Source organism: Rhinatrema bivittatum, chromosome 9, assembly GCF_901001135.1.
Source record: "Rhinatrema bivittatum chromosome 9, aRhiBiv1.1, whole genome shotgun sequence".
Taxonomy (NCBI): Eukaryota; Metazoa; Chordata; class Amphibia; order Gymnophiona; family Rhinatrematidae; genus Rhinatrema; species Rhinatrema bivittatum.
The window spans coordinates 227,659,475-227,676,639 of record NC_042623.1 but is presented as its reverse complement, the minus strand read 5'-3'; the positions used below and the strand labels follow the sequence as shown (position 1 = coordinate 227,676,639).

Below are 17,165 nucleotides of genomic sequence, written 5' to 3'. Positions count from 1 at the left end.
ATATCCCTCTGTGCTTCACAAACATTTACTGTTGTTTTACTTTTTAATGTCTATGAATTTTGGAGACTAGAAGTCTTTAATTTTTTAATAACATCAGGGGGAACATAGGTGAGATGCCTTAGCTCACTACTGAAATGAGTTCAACCAGAGACATATTTTAGAAAGAGAAAAAAAATGGTGGAGGAGCAGCCCAGTAGTTAGAGCAGTGGGCTGTGAAATAGGAAAGCCAGGTTTCAAATCCTACCTACTACTCCTTGTGCCCTTGGGCAAGTCACTTTTCCTTCCATTGCCTCAGGTACAAACTTTTAAAGAAATTCATGAAGTTGCATTAGGGCTTTAACACACATTAAACAGCATATATTGCGCTATAAATGCGGTATATCCTGCAATATAACCCTTTTGTAGCAGTATTCACAATAATTTGCATACAATAGGCCTGATTCCCTCCCTTATTACAATGAGCTGCTTTGCATGGCATTTGCATGCAAGAATTTTGCAGATCCGTGCAAAGCAGCTCATGATTAGGTAATCCTATGTAAATAAAATAACATGGCGGACTTAGATATTTGTTAGCCATTTTATTTTATCTACATTTTCCTGAGAAACGATAATCTGCTGTGGGAGCATCAAGACCCTACATGGGTCCCAATGGTCCCGCAGTAAATTTAAAGGGCCATGCGGCTCAAGAAGTCAACCCCACTAAAAGAAATAAATGTCACTGGGGTCTTCTTAGACTACTGTTGCCCATTCCTGGGCTACCAATTGAGGTTGCCTGGCATCCAAAAGTTAAAAAAATAAGTCAAAACAGCCGCACAGTGACCCTACCAAATAAATGGCCCCTCCTGCCCCCCCCCTTTCCAATATAAAAGTAGGGTCCCCTCTTCTCCCCCAACCCCAAACAGGATAAAAATATTTGGGAGACGCTAACCACACACACCCAAACCCCAACACACTCCCATACCTTAAAATGAGCAATTTGGGCAAAGTGGAAAGCCTGGAGTGCCCCCTAACCCTGGGCCCGGTCGGCACCATAATCCAAAATGGTGCTGACCCATGACAGGGGCAAGGCCTGGAGAATGGACCAGAGTTTCCCGGCCCTTGCCCCAGATTATGATGCTGCCTGGACCTAGGGCTAGGGGATGCCCCGGGCCCTCAACTTTTCCTAAATTGCTCATTTTAAGATATGGGGATGTGGGAGGGGTTTGGGGTGGGTGGGGATACGGGTAGGTTCTCTCACTATACTACTAATGATTTTTGACCCATTTGGGGTTGGGGGGGGGGGCCCTTACGGGCCTACTTGTTTTTTTTAAAAGGAGGGCAGGTGGGAGGGTTGATGGGGTGGTGCCCTACTGGCCTACTCATATATTGGAAAGGGGGGTAGGAGGATATCTATTTGGGATTTCTACACATATGGAGTTGGGGGGGGGGGGGGGCAGGCACGTCATCGTGCAGCTGATTTGACTTAATTTTTTAAACTTTTGGATGCTAGGCTGCCTCAATTGGCCTCAGGGAGAGCGGTGGGGGTCTAAGAAGACCCCAGTGACATTTTATTTTATTTTAGTGGGGCTGACTTCTTGGGCTGCATGGCCCTTTAAGGCAATTTTGACCCATGCATTGGGGGCCGCCATCGCATGGTACAGGCCTCTGCCACATTGTTTTGTTGAATGGACTTTTACCAATGAGACACAATATCACATGTACACTCCACCGCTATATTAAGGCCCCTCTCGCGAGAAAACATCATGGATTAATGAATAAATAAAAGTAAAAAAATAAAAATTCTTCCTTCAGAGAGAGATTCTCTTTCATAATATCTCATTCTCTACTAGTAGCAGCTTTGGTTTGATTCCCAAATATGAGTCGTATTCCTGGAACCAAAAGGGACTGGAATTGGAATGACTGGGTAGGTTAGAGCTCACAGCCCTCAGTTTAAGGGAAGTCCCAGCCATCATGCAACTGTGTTAGCAATCAAATGCATGAGGAAATGTAGTCAGGTTCTTTGAGTCTTGCTGCTGCAATGACTGAGCTAGACAGGAGAAGAGGGTTAAAATATAGTTTGTGGGGAAAAGCTTGGTAACTGCAAGTGAAGGCCCTTGGCAATGTAACCCCACTTGGAGCAGTATCTGAGGTACCAGGCAAAAATAGTGAAAAGTATATCCTAACACAATTCCGGGCTTTTTCCTCATATGTGGAGGTCATTGGATTGCCATCCATGATGACAAAAATCCAGTTCGCTAAAACTGAGGAACAGATGGTGAAGTCATTTTTGGGGCTCACAGACAAAGTTATGAACATGCAGCAGCAGCCAAAAATAGACCGGGTGGAGGGCTCAGGGCTGGAAAGTTACTGCTCTGCTTCTCACAAATACATCTACAGGTTTCTCTTGCTCATCAGAATCAAAGATAATGGTTTACTATGGGTGAGCATGGAAAAAGCTTTCATTTTATTTTGTTTTGCTTTGGGGTTTTTTGTATTGTATTGATTTTGTTTCAGTCATTTTCGTGTGTGCTAGTGATGTGCATTCGTTTTACATACATGGCTAATCTGAACCAAAATGGCCCATGGAGACCCTGCTTCAGGGTTTTTTTTATTTTTTGAGGAGCACATTTTTATTTTTAATGCTTCTTTCAGTTTGGCAAATGAGCTTAGCTAAAATAAATAGTAAAATGAAACAAAAAAAATGAAAAAGAAAAAAAAAACCCTAGAAATGAAAAACGAACCAACATAAAACAGGGCTGCATATCCCTAGTGTGTGCTAAATGATTTGTGTACACTAAAATGATAGAAACAAAATGACAGAAAAATGAATCAACAAATGTTGTTCTTTCACTCTTTTAAAAAGACAGCACATCCCTATGGTTCATTCTTCTCAGGCTATCATTGTCTGGTGCCATGCTACATATTGTACATATCACCATAGATAGCCACATAGATTAGCTCAAAGGATAGAAGAGCAATAGAAGACACAAAAGCAGAACAGAGCCAGTGTTTGCAGCTGTGATTTTCTTTTATTTTGTTTTCTTCTAGCTATTTTGTGGGTATGTGTGGAGACGGAGCTAATGACTGCGGAGTAAGTACAGCCACGTTTATAGCTGAGCGCATGAGATGTTTGGGGCTTGGTTTAGTTTTTGCATATATTTTCTGCTTTATGGGGAAATTTTGAATTAGTCAGGCCCATTAGTCAGTAAGCACATCATCAAATTATTTTAATAGAAATCAAAGGTGGGGAGAAGGGGTTCCCTGTTGTCCAATGTAAAGTCTGAGATCAGAAGTGGTGTCGAAAATACATTTTCTTGTGTCTAGAATGACAAGCACCTGTTGGCACATCAGTTTCTTTAATTTGATGGACACAGGAGTCGGAAGTATGGTACGATGATGTTCTTAGTTTAAACTATCGCACGAAATTCCTTCGTGCACAGACGTTAAAAATAGTCCAGCACTGCAAAGAAAACAAAGCATAAATAAGTACAATACTCCTGGGAATATTCCACAGCATCTGCATAATCATCTGTTTGTATATCGTAGACTGTAATGAGAAACTTTCCTCACAGGAGATGGAATGCTGAGAAATACTCCAGTTTTGGTTAAAAACTTTAGCAAAAAAGGCACTTTTTTACTTTGTTTGCTTGTTTTGTCCAAAATTTTTCTGTCTAAAAATTTTATAGCAAAAAAAAAAAAAGTTTGTTAATGGACATTTTTCATGAATTTTTTCCTCAAAGCTTTTGGTGCTTTTGCTTCATATTTTTTTCATGTCACTTTAGTGAAATGCAGTAGAGGCCAATGAGCTAGCATGTAATTTATTTTATTCTATTTTATTTTTTATATCAGATAAGAATATTTTAAAAATTAAGTTTCATTCCAGGCACTCAAAGTGGCCCATGCTGGGATTTCCCTGTCAGAACAGGAGGCATCTGTGGCCTCGCCCTTCACCTCAAAGACTCCCAACATAGAGTGCGTCCCACAACTCATCAAGTAAGTTCATGTCTTGCCCTGCATCCTTGTGTTATAGTTGAAATGGGTTTAGTACAATGGAATAATGCAGATCAACAGTAAAAGTGGCTGTGCACCTACCCACCAGGACCAGTGATGGGCATGAATAATGTTTCTATTTTTTCCAAAGGCATTTAAAATATTGAAAATAAACTATTTCTTGCTGTGTGGCACCTGGAACCCGATTTTGAATTGTTTCACCTTTAAAACCTTTAAAACCTGGAGATTTTCTGGACAATTTCACCTAGAAAATTTTAGTTTCTGATTCTCCCTTCAGTTTTGTAAATTATCCATAACTTTTCTCCTTTCATCTGTTGGGAAAATGGCTAGAGGATGGAGCTACTTATATATTTAGTGGGACCTGATATCCTGCCTTTCTCTGAGTACAAAACATACACAAGAAGAGGACCTATTCAACAAATAAATTCATGTATTCATATGTACCAATAACCTATCTAACATTAAAGTCTCTCTAACACACTCATCCATCACACATACACCCACATATAAAATCAATATTCATCATTAAACATGAAATATACTGTATACAATGTGTATAATTTTGTAATTATACAATGTAAATGTTTAAATCTGAATTTTTAAATATTTAATAATTTATATAAAGTGCTAATATTGATCCTGAAAATCCAGATTATATGATGAACTGATGTTAGTCCAAAAAGTCCAACAAAGGTCTTCATTTTGCCAGATTTATCTCAAAGGCTTCTTCAGGGATGGACTTAAACATCGAAAGACAACCAACATATTCCCAAACGATATATTTCTTCCTAATAAATCCTTTACATTTCTTCCTGATTCTTTCCAACAGATGTCTCTAATAACGTCAACTCTTCAGAAGTCTTCAACGAAATGCTTATGCGATCAATCACAATTATTCATACCAAATCCCAACAGGGAATTCATCATCTTCAAAAATCTAAATAAACATTAATGAAAACAAAATAATCATCTTACTCAAGGATAGATACCTTATTAACATGCAAAAAACCCAAAAAATTTCTACTATTTACTACCTACTTGCTCAGTGTATATTCCCGGTCTCAGATCCATTACGTCACACGCCCAAATATCCACTCTCAACTCCTCATATAGTGAGCTTGTAAGGACTATATCCCCAATTAATATCTAATTCTACAAAGACATAACGAAAAATATTACTTACTACCCACACTCCAAATCAAAAACCAGAGTAACCTACAATACCTTCAGAAGTCTTCAGCAGAATGCTTACACGATCAATCACGATTATTCATACCAAGTCCCAACAGGGAATTCACCATCTATAACATGAAAAATGTATCTAAATGGTCAGATCGGTATATCGGAGCAGGAACACAAATTTCTCACAGTAGCTCATCCTACAGCTGCTTATTTTTATATTTCCTAGCGTGTAGTAGATGGACTCAAAACAAGTGGGTATAGTGTGCTCGTGCTAGCAGTTGGAGACTGATCTGACGTCAGCACGGGTACATATACCCCCGCAGGAAGTGCAGCAATTCAGTAATTTCCGTCTCCAAAGCAGTTTGGAGTTCCCTCATGCTCGCTGAGCGTGTTTCCAAATTCTAACGACTAAATTCATAGAAGAAACCTATCTGACGACGAGCCCTGCACTCCTGCGGTGATACCATTCGGTCCCTCCCCCAGTTGAGTTTCCCGAGGCGATTTCCATGGTCCCTCGGAGGTAAGAGCCTCGGTCCGGTGGCCGATTCGTGGCAGGGACCTAGCCCCCGGGTGAGAAGGGCTCGGGCGTGGCATAGAGGCAGCCTCGGTCCCGGCGTGGACGTGACCCCGAGCGAGACGAGTTCGGGCGCGGCCTAGAGGTAGCGGGTGCACCTCCTCGAGCGTGGCGGTGACGGTAATCACCCTCTCCCCCCGCAGCCGAAGACTGCCCGGGTCGCAGCCGGGAAGCGCCGAAGACAAGGTAAGGCGTACATCTTTACTTGTTGGTCTCCGAGGAACCGAGGAGTAGCAGAGTCTGCCTACGTGGCAACCCGCTAAGGGGGTTGCCATTTTTGCCTGTCTGCTTACCGACGCCTTCTGTCCTGGTTCGTCACCGCACAATAGACGCATGTCGCTACGTGGATAGGCGCATGTCGCTAAGCGCATACTGTTAGGAGCCTGTTGCTAAGCACATACTGTTAGGAGCCTGTTGCTAAGCGCATACTGTTCGGCGCCCATTGCTCAGCGCATACTGTTAGGCGCCCGTTGCTAAGCGAAGCGGCGCCCGCTGATAGGCGCACGTTCATAGGCGCCCGCTGATAGGCGCGCCCGCTGATAGGCACACGTTCATAGGTGCACGTTCATAGGCGCACGTTGATAAGCGCACGTGGACAGGCGCACGTGGATAAGCGCATATTGGTAGGCGCACATCTTTTGCGCATATTACAAAGCGCAGACTCTAGCTGAGTTAACAGACGAGATGGAGCGTAAGAGAGCCCATGCATCAGCGGAGCCGGCACCTCCAGAATCAGGCATAAGCCTCTGCTCTGCATGCAACCTCAGAGTCACACAGAGCGAGGAAGCAGACTCCCTATGTGCCCAATGTGAAGAGGCCCTGGGAGTTCCAGGCCAGGACCGGTCGCAGCCCAGCATACTTGCCAGTTCCTCAGGGAACACCGCGGACCTAGCAGGCAGCGGGGAGCTGCCAGGGAACCCAAGAGACCTGGTGCCCCCAAGGCCAGATCCGGCTTCGCTTTCCTGGGTGGAATTATTCAAGGGGATTCATACCTTTGTCACAATGCAGGCTGCGCCCCGAATGGGTCCATACGTACCGGATGACCCGGCCCCTGGACCCTCAAGGCCTAGGCACGGCCACTCGCCACCTGGAACCCCCACTTATGGGGATTCAGATTGGCCTGAGGAAGACGAAGAGCCCCTGAGGAGGGAGAATTTCCCTCGGGGATTGAACCATATTGGACCATGAGGCGCTTCTTTCTGAAAGAGGATCTCCCAGGCCTGATCTCTCAATGCCTGTCGGAACTGGCTCTTCCGGGCCATGACACCCCAGGGGAACCGAGAATGAACCCCCTGTTAGAGGGCCTGCATCAAAGGACTCACCATTTTCCCCTCCTACAAGCAGCACAGCAGCTAATTGATCTGGAATGGAATGCGCCGGAGGCCTCATTCAAAGGGGGTAGGGTCTTGGCTGGCTTGTACCCCTTAGACCCAGCAGCTAAGGAAATGCTGGCGTGCCCTCAGGTAGACGCCATAGTAAGCGCAATTGTGAAGCATCACCATTCCAGTGGAAGGGGGGACGGCCCTCAAGGATACACGTGACCGGCGCATGGACGCCATTCTGAAACAAGCTTTTGAGGTGGCAGCCATGTCCCTACGAATTGCGACCTGCTGCACCATGGTGACGCATTTCTGTTTATCACAGGCTAGGAATAACACCCCGGGAGAAGAGATGGAATCAGCTTTCTCATTCCTCACTGACGCAGCCTCCGACCTAGTCCGTACGGCAGCCAAGGGAGTATCATCCGCAGTGGCAGCCAGGAGGCAGCTATTGCTACGTAATTGGTCGGCCGACTCCTCTTCCAAGACACGTCTCACGAGAATGCCCTTTAAGGGATCCCTCCTGTTCAGCAGCGACCTCGAGAAACTGGCCAATAAATGGGGCGCCTCTCCATTACCCCGTCTACCAGAAGACAGGCCAAGGAGGAGCCAGCACCCTTTTCCTAGACCATCCAGAGGTAGAAACTCTCAGCGCTTCAACCCTTACAGGACTCGCTCCAAGCACCTCGTCCGCAGGCCAGGAACCAGTCCTTTCGGACTAAGCGCAACAAGAGGGGAACCGGCTCGGGTTCGGGTCCCGGCCATACCCCACAATGACAATCAGCCGACCCATCCGGGGGTAGCAGCCATAGGGGCAGGCTAACCCTCTTCTACCGCAGGTGGGTCGAGATTACCTCGGACCAGTGGGTCCTCGCCATCATCCGAGAAGGGTACTACCTGGACTTTCTTCGACTCCCGCTGGACAAGTTTCTCCTTGTTCACCCCTCAAGAGGACGGCACTAGAAGTTACCTTGTAGAGGCTCCTGTCCCTAAAAGCCATAATCCCAGTGCCTGCAGGGGAGATAAATTCTGGGCATTATTCCATTTATTTCATAGTGCCCAAGAAGGAGGGCACTTTCAGGCCCATCCTGGACCTCAAGTCAGTCAACCGACACCTACGGGTCCCCAGCTTTCGCATGGAAACCCTGCGGTCTGTCAAAAATTCAGTACAGCCAGGGGAGTTTCTTACATCCCTAGATCGGTCGGAAGCCTACTTGCATATCCCAATCCATCGGGATCACCAGCGCTACTTACGCTTCAAAGTCCTGAACCAACACTTCCAGTTCCGAGTTTTACCCTTCGGGTTAGCCACCGCGCCGCGGACCTTTACCAAGGTCATAGTAGTAGTGACGGCAGCCCTCCGGAAGGAAGGAATCCTCGTCCATCCCTACCTGGACGATTGGCTGATCAGGGCGAAGTCACCGGAGGAGAGCCACCAGGCAACCAACAGAGTTATAGCTCTTCTGGAAAGCCTAGGTTGGGTAGTAAACTTGAACAAGAGTTCCCTACAGCCGTCTCAGTCGCTGGAATACCTAGGAGTCCAATTCGACACCCAGGAAGACAAGATCAGTCTGACCTCCAAGAGGAGATCAAAGCTCCGGAATCGTCTGCTGGCCCTGCTGAGCACCACCCGGCCCACAGCTTGGGATTACCTATAGGTCCTCGGCCTTATGGCATCCACTTTGGAGGTGATACCATGGGCGCGGGCTCATATGAGACCATTACAACGTGCCCTCCTATCTCGGTGGAGCCCTCGATCACAGAACTACACCGTACACCTACCTCTACCAGCCAGAGTGCGGAATCAGCTACGATGGTGGTTGCAGCCCGGCCACATGAGCCGGGGGTCGAGAATGTCCTCCCCAACCTGGACCCTGCTCACGACAGATGCCAGCCTGAATGGATGGGGAGCACACTGCGAAGAACTCACCGCCCAAGGGCAGTGGAACAGAGGAGAGTCGGGGTGGAACATCAACCGACTAGAGGCACGGGCAGTCAGGCTAGCATGCCTGCGATTTGCCCACAGACTTTGCAACAGAGCAGTCAGAGTGATGTCAGACAACGCCACCACAGTGGCATACATCAACCGACAGTGCGGAACCAGAAGCCGACAGGTATCCCTAGAAATAGCCCCCCTGATGTCTTGGGCGGAAGCAAATCTCGAGGACATCTCCGCCGTCCACATCGCCGGGAAGGACAACACCGCGGCAGACTTCCTCAGCAGAGAAAGCCTAAATCCGGGGGAATGGCAGCTGTCGCCCACAGCTTTCCAGATGATTGTGGATTACTGGGGACGCCGGGCATGGACCTACTAGCGGACAGGTCCAACGCTCACGTACACAGATATTTCAGCCGCAGGCGGGATCCTCTATCCCAGGGGATCGATGCCCTGGTACAGCCATGGCCTCCGGGGATCCTGCTATATGCCTTTCCTCCATGGCCCCTCTGGGCGCCATTATACACAAGATTCAGTGGCACAGAGGCCTAGTTCTTCTAGTGGCCCCGGACTGGCCAAGAAGACCCTGATATGCAGACATGAGAAGACTACTGGCAGGGAATCCATTACCCTTGCCTCCACACAGGGACCTGCTGCGGCAAGGTCCCATCCTCCACGAGGATCCAGCTCAATTCTCTCTTACGGTCTGGCCATTGAGAGGGCTAGACTGAAGAAAAGGGGATACTCTGGGCCGGTAATAGATACACTCCTCCGAGCACGCAAGTTCTCCACATCACTAACATATATAAGGATCTGGAGAGTATTTGAAGCCTGGTGCGAAACTCACAGCACCAATCCACATGCCGCTAAGATCCCTATCATTTTGGATTTCCTGCAAGATGGACTTCAGAAGGGTCTGCCCCTCAATTCCATCAAGGTTCAAGTGGCAGCGCTATCCTGCTATGGTCCCCGGAGTGACGGCAACAGCATCGCCACACACCCAGACGTTTCCCGTTTCCTGAAAGGAGTCAAACACATTCGCCCGCCACTGAAGTGGCCAGTACCCCTGTGGAACCTCAACCTAGTTTTGGAATTTCTAGCGGGACACGCCTTCAGACCACTTTGAGGCCTGTCCTTCCATTTGTTAACCTTGAAGATGGTGTTCCTGCTGGCTGTATGCTCAGCACTCCGCATCTCAGAGCTACAAGCACTGTCCTACCGTGATCCGTTTCTCAGAATCACTCCAGAGGCTATCCATCTTCACACGGTTCCTTCCTTCATACCCAAAGTAGTCTCACACTTCCACCTCAACCAAACCATATCCTTGCCTACCACGGAAGGTTTGAAGAAGTCAGAAGAAGGTCGAATACTACGCCATCTTGACATCGGCAGGCTGCTGTTCAGATACCTGGAAATGTCAGAAGCAGTACGAAAGACGGACCACCTGTTTGTCCTTCACAGCGGGAAGAGGCAAGGGGAAGCGGCCTCCCGGGCAACCATCGCCCGCTGGATCAAAGAAGTTATAAAGGCGGCCTACGTAGAAGCGGGAAAACCACCACCTCTACGGATCAAGGCTCACTCTACCAAAGCGCAAGCGGCCTCTTGGGCAGAAACTAGGATGCTGTCGCCTGCAGAGATATGCAAAGCGGCGACGTGGTCCTCCCTCCATACCTTCTCCAGATTCTACCATCTGGACGTCCAGGCCAGGGAGGACACATCATTTGCGAGGGCAATCCTGAACGGACCTCGGGCAGCCTCCCGCCCAGTCCGGGAGTAGCTTTTGTACATCCCACTTGTTTTGAATCCATCTGCTACACGCTAGGAAATGTTGAGATTACTTACCTGATAAACTCCTTTTCCTTAGTGTATGCAGATGGACTCAGCATCCCGCCCGGCTGCCGGCATACATGGGGATTCACCGACTCACGGTAAGCCATGTTTTTCTTATAATAGGGCATCCACCCTGCCGGGTGTCGACGCCTTCTGGTTGAGAACACTGGCAGTCTCCAGCTACTATCAATCGGTCAGGGTAATCCTGTTCATTTAATCGATCGGTCAGTTACACATATATCCATAAAGCTTTTGCAAGGAAGATTACTGAATTGCTGCACTTCCTGCTGGGGTATATGTACCCGTGCTGACGTCAGATCCGTCTCCAACTGCTAGCACGAGCACACTATACCCACTTGTTTTGAGTCCATCTGCATACACTAAGGAAAACGAGATTATCAGGTAAGTAATCTCTACATTCTTCCAAAGGTTCATAAAACGTTGGAGAAACCACCAGGTAGGCCAATTGTTGCTGGAATTGGCACAATTTTGGAACCTTTGGCCAAATTATTAGATTACAATTTACAAACTAATGTATCTAATATTGAGTCTTACGTTCGGGATACGTCAGATTTTCTTATACAGTTGTCTAATCTTCCCTATGTAGAAAGTAATTGGTTGTTAGTTACGGCAGATATTGCGGCGTTATATACGAGCATACCGCAGAGGGAAGCATTACAGGTTGTGGAAATAGAACTTAAGAAAAATCAGCTATCTGCTCGTAGAATTCAATTTCTATTGACTATTGCGGAGATCACTCTTACCTCTAACATCTTTAGTTACAATGATCAGTTATATTTACAGGTCAAGGGGATCCCCATGGGATCCCCTATGGCACCTAGTGTAGCTTGTCTATATGTCTCTCACTTTGAACAGAGATATATATACTCTTCTGAATGGTTTTCAAAGGTTCTGTGTTGGAAGCGATATATTGACTATTTATTTTTTGTATGGTGTGGTTCAGGAGATGAACTTAATCAATTTTTAGTGATCTTGAATTCAAGTGATGTTCATTTAAAATTCACTACGTCCATACATTCCAATACAGTCAATTGTTTGGACACACAAGTTTTCAATCATGGAGGAAAATTGGTTACTACGGTGTACAGAAAAAAGACAGACAAAAACACCTTACTACATTACGAGAGTTTTCATCCGAAAAGGTTAAAAAATAACATTCCCGTGGGACAATTCTTACGTTATAGGCGCTTATGTAGCTCTAAATTGGATTTTAAGATCCAAGCTCAAAAATTGTGGGATAGATTTAGAGCTCGGGGGTACTCTAATTCCTGTATAAAGAAGGCATACAAAAGAGCTCTGTATGCGACCAGGGAGAACCTTTTCTTACCTAGTAATAAAGATAGTCCGTCGAGAGTTATATGCACCGTTCCTTTTTCTATGAAAACCTCTGAAATAAAAAGCTCTATTTTGAAGCATTGGTATATATTATCTCCTTTAAAGATCTTTGATCAACTCCCAATCTTTGCCATAAAAAAACGTCAATCTTTACGTGAAAGACTGAAGGGATCCACCATTAGGGGTATAGAGAGCAATCAGGTTCAGGGCCAGATCCCCTGTGGATCTTGTTCGGTTTGCCAACATGTTCTTCAATGTCAAAGTTTTCATCCACCAAATATGAATTATACTTATACGTTACCTGGTTTGTTTTCATGTGAAAGTAGTGGAGTTGTGTATATTATTCAATGCCCATGTGGCTTAATATATGTGGGACAAACTTGTAGACCGGTGAGAATTTGTATTATAGAGCATCACAGCCGGATCAAGGCATTAAAAGAACATGCTCCTCTGGTAGATCACTGGAGTGAGTTTGATCATTCATGGAAGGATATTAGGTTTTTTGTTATCAAGAAAATCTGTTTGAAGAATGGTGGAGATTTGTCCAGGGCTTTGCGACCTGCGGAACAAAGTTTCATTTTTAAATGGAATACCACGATCCCACACGGACTTAATGGTCCGGTTGAGTGGAATGCATTTTTGTGAGTAAGGTTTGGGTTTTTGGAAAATGTTTGACTTTAAAGGCATGGATAGTGTGGGTCAGCTGATCGCTGTGAGTATATATAATACAAGGAATGGGAGTTGGACGTCAATTACGCTCTTTTTCAAACGTGAAGTAGATGTCACTTCCGGGTAGGTGTCCGTTGAGAGATCGCGTTGGTGAGTTGATGTATATTCATTAGCTCAATGGGAAAGTGTTTGATCATTCAACGTTATATGTTATAGATGGTGAATCCCTTCCGGGAAATGATGTGTTATGAAACATACTAATTGATCGTACAATTATTCATCTGAAGAATTTTTGAAGGTATTGTATGTTCTATGATAGTGACTATAAGTTTGTTGGTTTATTGGGAAAAGATCTGACCATTTAGATACATTTTTCATGTTATAGATGGTGAATTCCCTGTTGGGACTTGGTATGAATAATCGTGATTCATCGTGTAAGCATTCTGCTGAAGACTTCTGAAGGTATTGTAGGTTACTCTGGTTTTTGATTTGGAGTGTGGGTAGTAAGTAATATTTTTTGTTATGTCTTTGTAGAATTAGATATTAATTGGGGATATAGTCCTTACAAGCTCACTATATGAGGAGTTGAGAGTGGGTATTTGGGCGTGTGAAGTAATGGATCTGAGACCGGGAATATACACTGAGCAAGTAGGTAGTAAATAGTAGAAATTCTTTGAGTTTTTTGCATGTTAATAAGATATCTATCCTTGAGTAAGATGATTATTTTGTTTTCATTAATGTTTATTTAGATTTTTGAAGATGAATTCCCTGTTGGGATTTGGTATGAATAATTGTGATTGATCGCATAAGCATTTCGTTGAAGACTTCTGAAGAGTTGATGACGTTATTAAAGACATCTGTTGGAAAGAATCAGGAAGAAATGTAAATGATTTATTAGGAAGAAATGTAATATCGTTTGGGAATATGTTGGTTGTCTTTCAATGTTTAAGTCTATCCCTGAAGAAGCCTTTGAGATAAATCTGGTGAAATGAAGATCTTTGTTGGACCTTTTGGACTAATAGCAGTTCATCATATAATCTGGATTTTCAGGATCAATATTAGCACTTTATATAAATTATTAAATAGTTAAAAATTAAAAAATTAAATCAGATTTAAACATTTACATTGTATAATTACAAAATTATATACATTGTATACAGTATATTTCATGTTTAATGATGAATATTGATTTTATATGTGGGTGTATGTGTGATGGATGAGTGTGTTAGAGAGATTTTAATGTTAGATAGGTTATTGGTACATATGAATAAATGAATTTATTTGTTGAATAGGTCCTCTTCTTGTGTATGTTTTGCATTACTGTGATGAAGAGGTAGTTTGACTTTTTTGCCTTTTGACCCTTGTGTGACAATACCATAGATTTCTCTGAGTACAAGCAGGATGGCAGTGTTAGCACCGCCGGCCGCAGCAGGCCGCAATTAGGGCCGGGCCAGTGGTCGCGAAAGAAATAATTACCCAAGGTGTCGGGCATCGTCAAGGGCTCCTACGGTTGCAGGCAGCCCTCTTCCACTTTCTCCGGTGGCTGCCGCCACGGCCAGGCTCGGCAGCGTGGTCTTGCAGACGACTCGTTCTACAGCTACAGCATTTGGCCTCGCCCTCCGACGGTAGAGACCTAAGGGGATTCTTCCTTTTAGGTAGTGCTGACTCTACCTCGGAACAGAGGTCCACCTTCTGATTTATAACAGAATACCAAGGTCATGGACCTGGCAAAGGCCTCAACTCAACAAGCCATTCCAGGACTAGCCCAAAAGGTCATGGAGCAGCAACATATATTGGAGTCCATGGCATCTTCCTTGGAACGACTCAACGCACATCTTGATTCGATGGTGGCTGCTCAGGCAGTTCCCCCTCCAGTACCATTGGAAATGCCGAGTAATACCCGGCCTACGATTCCTTTACCTATTCCTCCATGCTATGCCGGTGATCCTCGCCTGTGCCAAGGATTCCTCGACCAGTGCAGCATGCGCTTTTCATCTTCAACCCTCTTTGTTCCCGGATGACCTTACAAAGACTACATATATCCTGTCTCTATTAGAGGGTAAAGCCCTGGCTTGGGCTTCTCCTTTTTGGCGACGGTCGGATCCAGTCTTACAAGATCTCCCGAAGTTTTTGGAACTGTTTCAAGCAGTATTTGATGACCCAGGGAAACAGGTGGTCACTGGCTCCAAGCTTCTACAACTTCGGCAAGGAAGTCGACCACTGGCGGACTATACCATTAAATTTAGAACACTGGCATCTGAACTCCATTGGGAGGAGAATTGTCTACGATCTATATATTTGGAGGGCCTGTCATCCAGAATAAAAGACGAGATGGCAGCCCGAGAGTTACCTCGATCATTGGACTCTATTGTGGACTTGGTAACCCGGATCGATCGCCGACTACAAGAAAGAGCTTGCGAGGGATCTAACGCAAGAAGGTCCCTGGCGGTTCCTACCTCCTCTCACCCGATTGCCTCTGTCCCGCGAACTACATCCACTACTGAAGGGACGGTCGAGGAACCTATGCAATTAGGATGTGGCCCCCTCTCTCCAGAAGAACGGCAAAGACGCCACCAGGCAGGTCTTTGTCTGTATTGTGGAGAAGCAGGTCATCTCATAGCTCGTTGCCCAACATGTCCGGGAAACTCCAAAGCCTAGGCTCATGTGGGGGAATAACTCTAGGCATCACTTCCCTGGCTCCCCCAATCACTCTACAGGTCTCCTTGGTTCTTGAAGGTCTCTGATTTTCTACATTGGCTTTAGTGGATTCGGGGGCAGGAGGGAACTTTATCCTCCAAGATGTAGTGGAAGAACTACACATTCCTCTTCATCTCTGCCCAAGGCCATTGATTCTATCTTCCATCCACGGAGATCCCCTGCCGGGGAGAATAACTCATCAAACTGTTCCACTGGTTTGTCACATTGCACCCAACCATTCAGAACTGATCTCATTTTTTTATTTATTATTTATTTTTTATTTTATTTAACAATTTTTATATACCGACATTCGTTTGGAAGACATCACATCGGTTTCCATAGAACAAAAATAGCCAACAGGGCTTTACATAGAAACTGAGTAAAGTAACTAGAGAGGGGGGGGGGGGGGGGGGGGAGGGGGTAAGGGGTGTAAAAGGAATATATTGGGAGAGCTGGGAAGGAGGGGTAGAAGGATAAGGGAAACCAAGGATATGCTGTACAAGTAAATTCGAGGTAAAAAACATAAATATTAATTATAACATGTACAATAGTAATACAGTGGGAGGAGATACGAGAGGGGGTTTAAGAAGGGACCTTAGGGCGGGGAAAGGGTTTGGGGGGGGGGAGAGGGAGAAAGGGGCGGATGGGGGCAGGGGAGAAAAGGAAGGGTGGCTCAAGGAGAGGTGGCTCAGGTATAAGTTCGTGTGAACAACCAAGTCTTGAGGTTCTGTCGGAATTTCTTAGGGCACGTTTCAAGGCGTAGGTGGGTGGGCATAGCGTTCCATAAGGAGGGACCAGCTAGGGATATGGCACGTTGTTTAGTGGCTGTAAGGTGATAGAGTTTGGGAGAGGGTGTGTGAATATTAGCTGTGTATGGGGTTCTGGTAGGTCTGGAAGAGGAACGAAGGTGTAGACTGTCTGGAAACCAGAGCATTTCAGGATTGTGTATGGCTTTATGGATGAGTGTAAGAGTTTTGAATTGAATTCTGTCTGCGATGGGGAGCCAGTGGAGTTGTTTGAGAATGGGTGTGATATGTTCTTTTCTACGGGTGCCTGTAAGTACTCGTGCAGCTGCATTTTGAAGCAGCTGTAGGGGGGCAATGCTGTTCTTGGGAAGTGCTAGGAGTAGGGAGTTTGAATAATCAATTTTGGATAATATTAAGGCTTGCAGGGCAGTTCTAAAGTCATGGAAGTGCAGCAAAGGTTTAAGTTTTTTGAGGATGTGTAATTTGTAGTAACAATCCTTCATGGTAGAGGAGATGAATTTCTGTAAGCAGAATTGAGGGTCAAGTGTGACTCCTAGGTCTCTTACTGATTGCGAGAGGACACGTTATCCAGAGAGCCATACATCCCGTGGTCTTGGGCATCCCCTGGTTACAACGTCATAACCCTCAGTTCGACTGGAAGTCTTTAAAGCTTCTTCATTAGGGTTCAGCATGCCAAGAAATCTGTCTTAAAGAAACCACGCCCATGGACAGTTATATCTGTACTGCTCTTCTTGAGGGTTAGCCGTCTCAGTATGGTCAGTTTGCTGACGTGTTCTCCAAAACAGCCGCTGAAACCTTGCCTCCACATTGGGAGTTTGATTGTGCCATTAATCTGGTTCCAGGGG

The 17,165-nt window shown here is 45.5% G+C and overlaps 1 protein-coding gene across 1 annotated transcript in view; it reads left to right on the top strand.

The window, feature by feature from the left end:
• The window catches only part of LOC115099257 (probable cation-transporting ATPase 13A4), a 257,489-nt gene that overhangs the window by 173,410 nt on the left and 66,914 nt on the right, over window positions 1-17,165 (top strand). Inside the window, exons 22-23 of the mRNA XM_029616766.1 lie at window positions 3,028-3,070; window positions 3,863-3,972. Coding sequence (XP_029472626.1) covers window positions 3,028-3,070; window positions 3,863-3,972 — 153 coding nt within the window. The remainder of the gene's footprint in view (window positions 1-3,027; window positions 3,071-3,862; window positions 3,973-17,165) is intronic.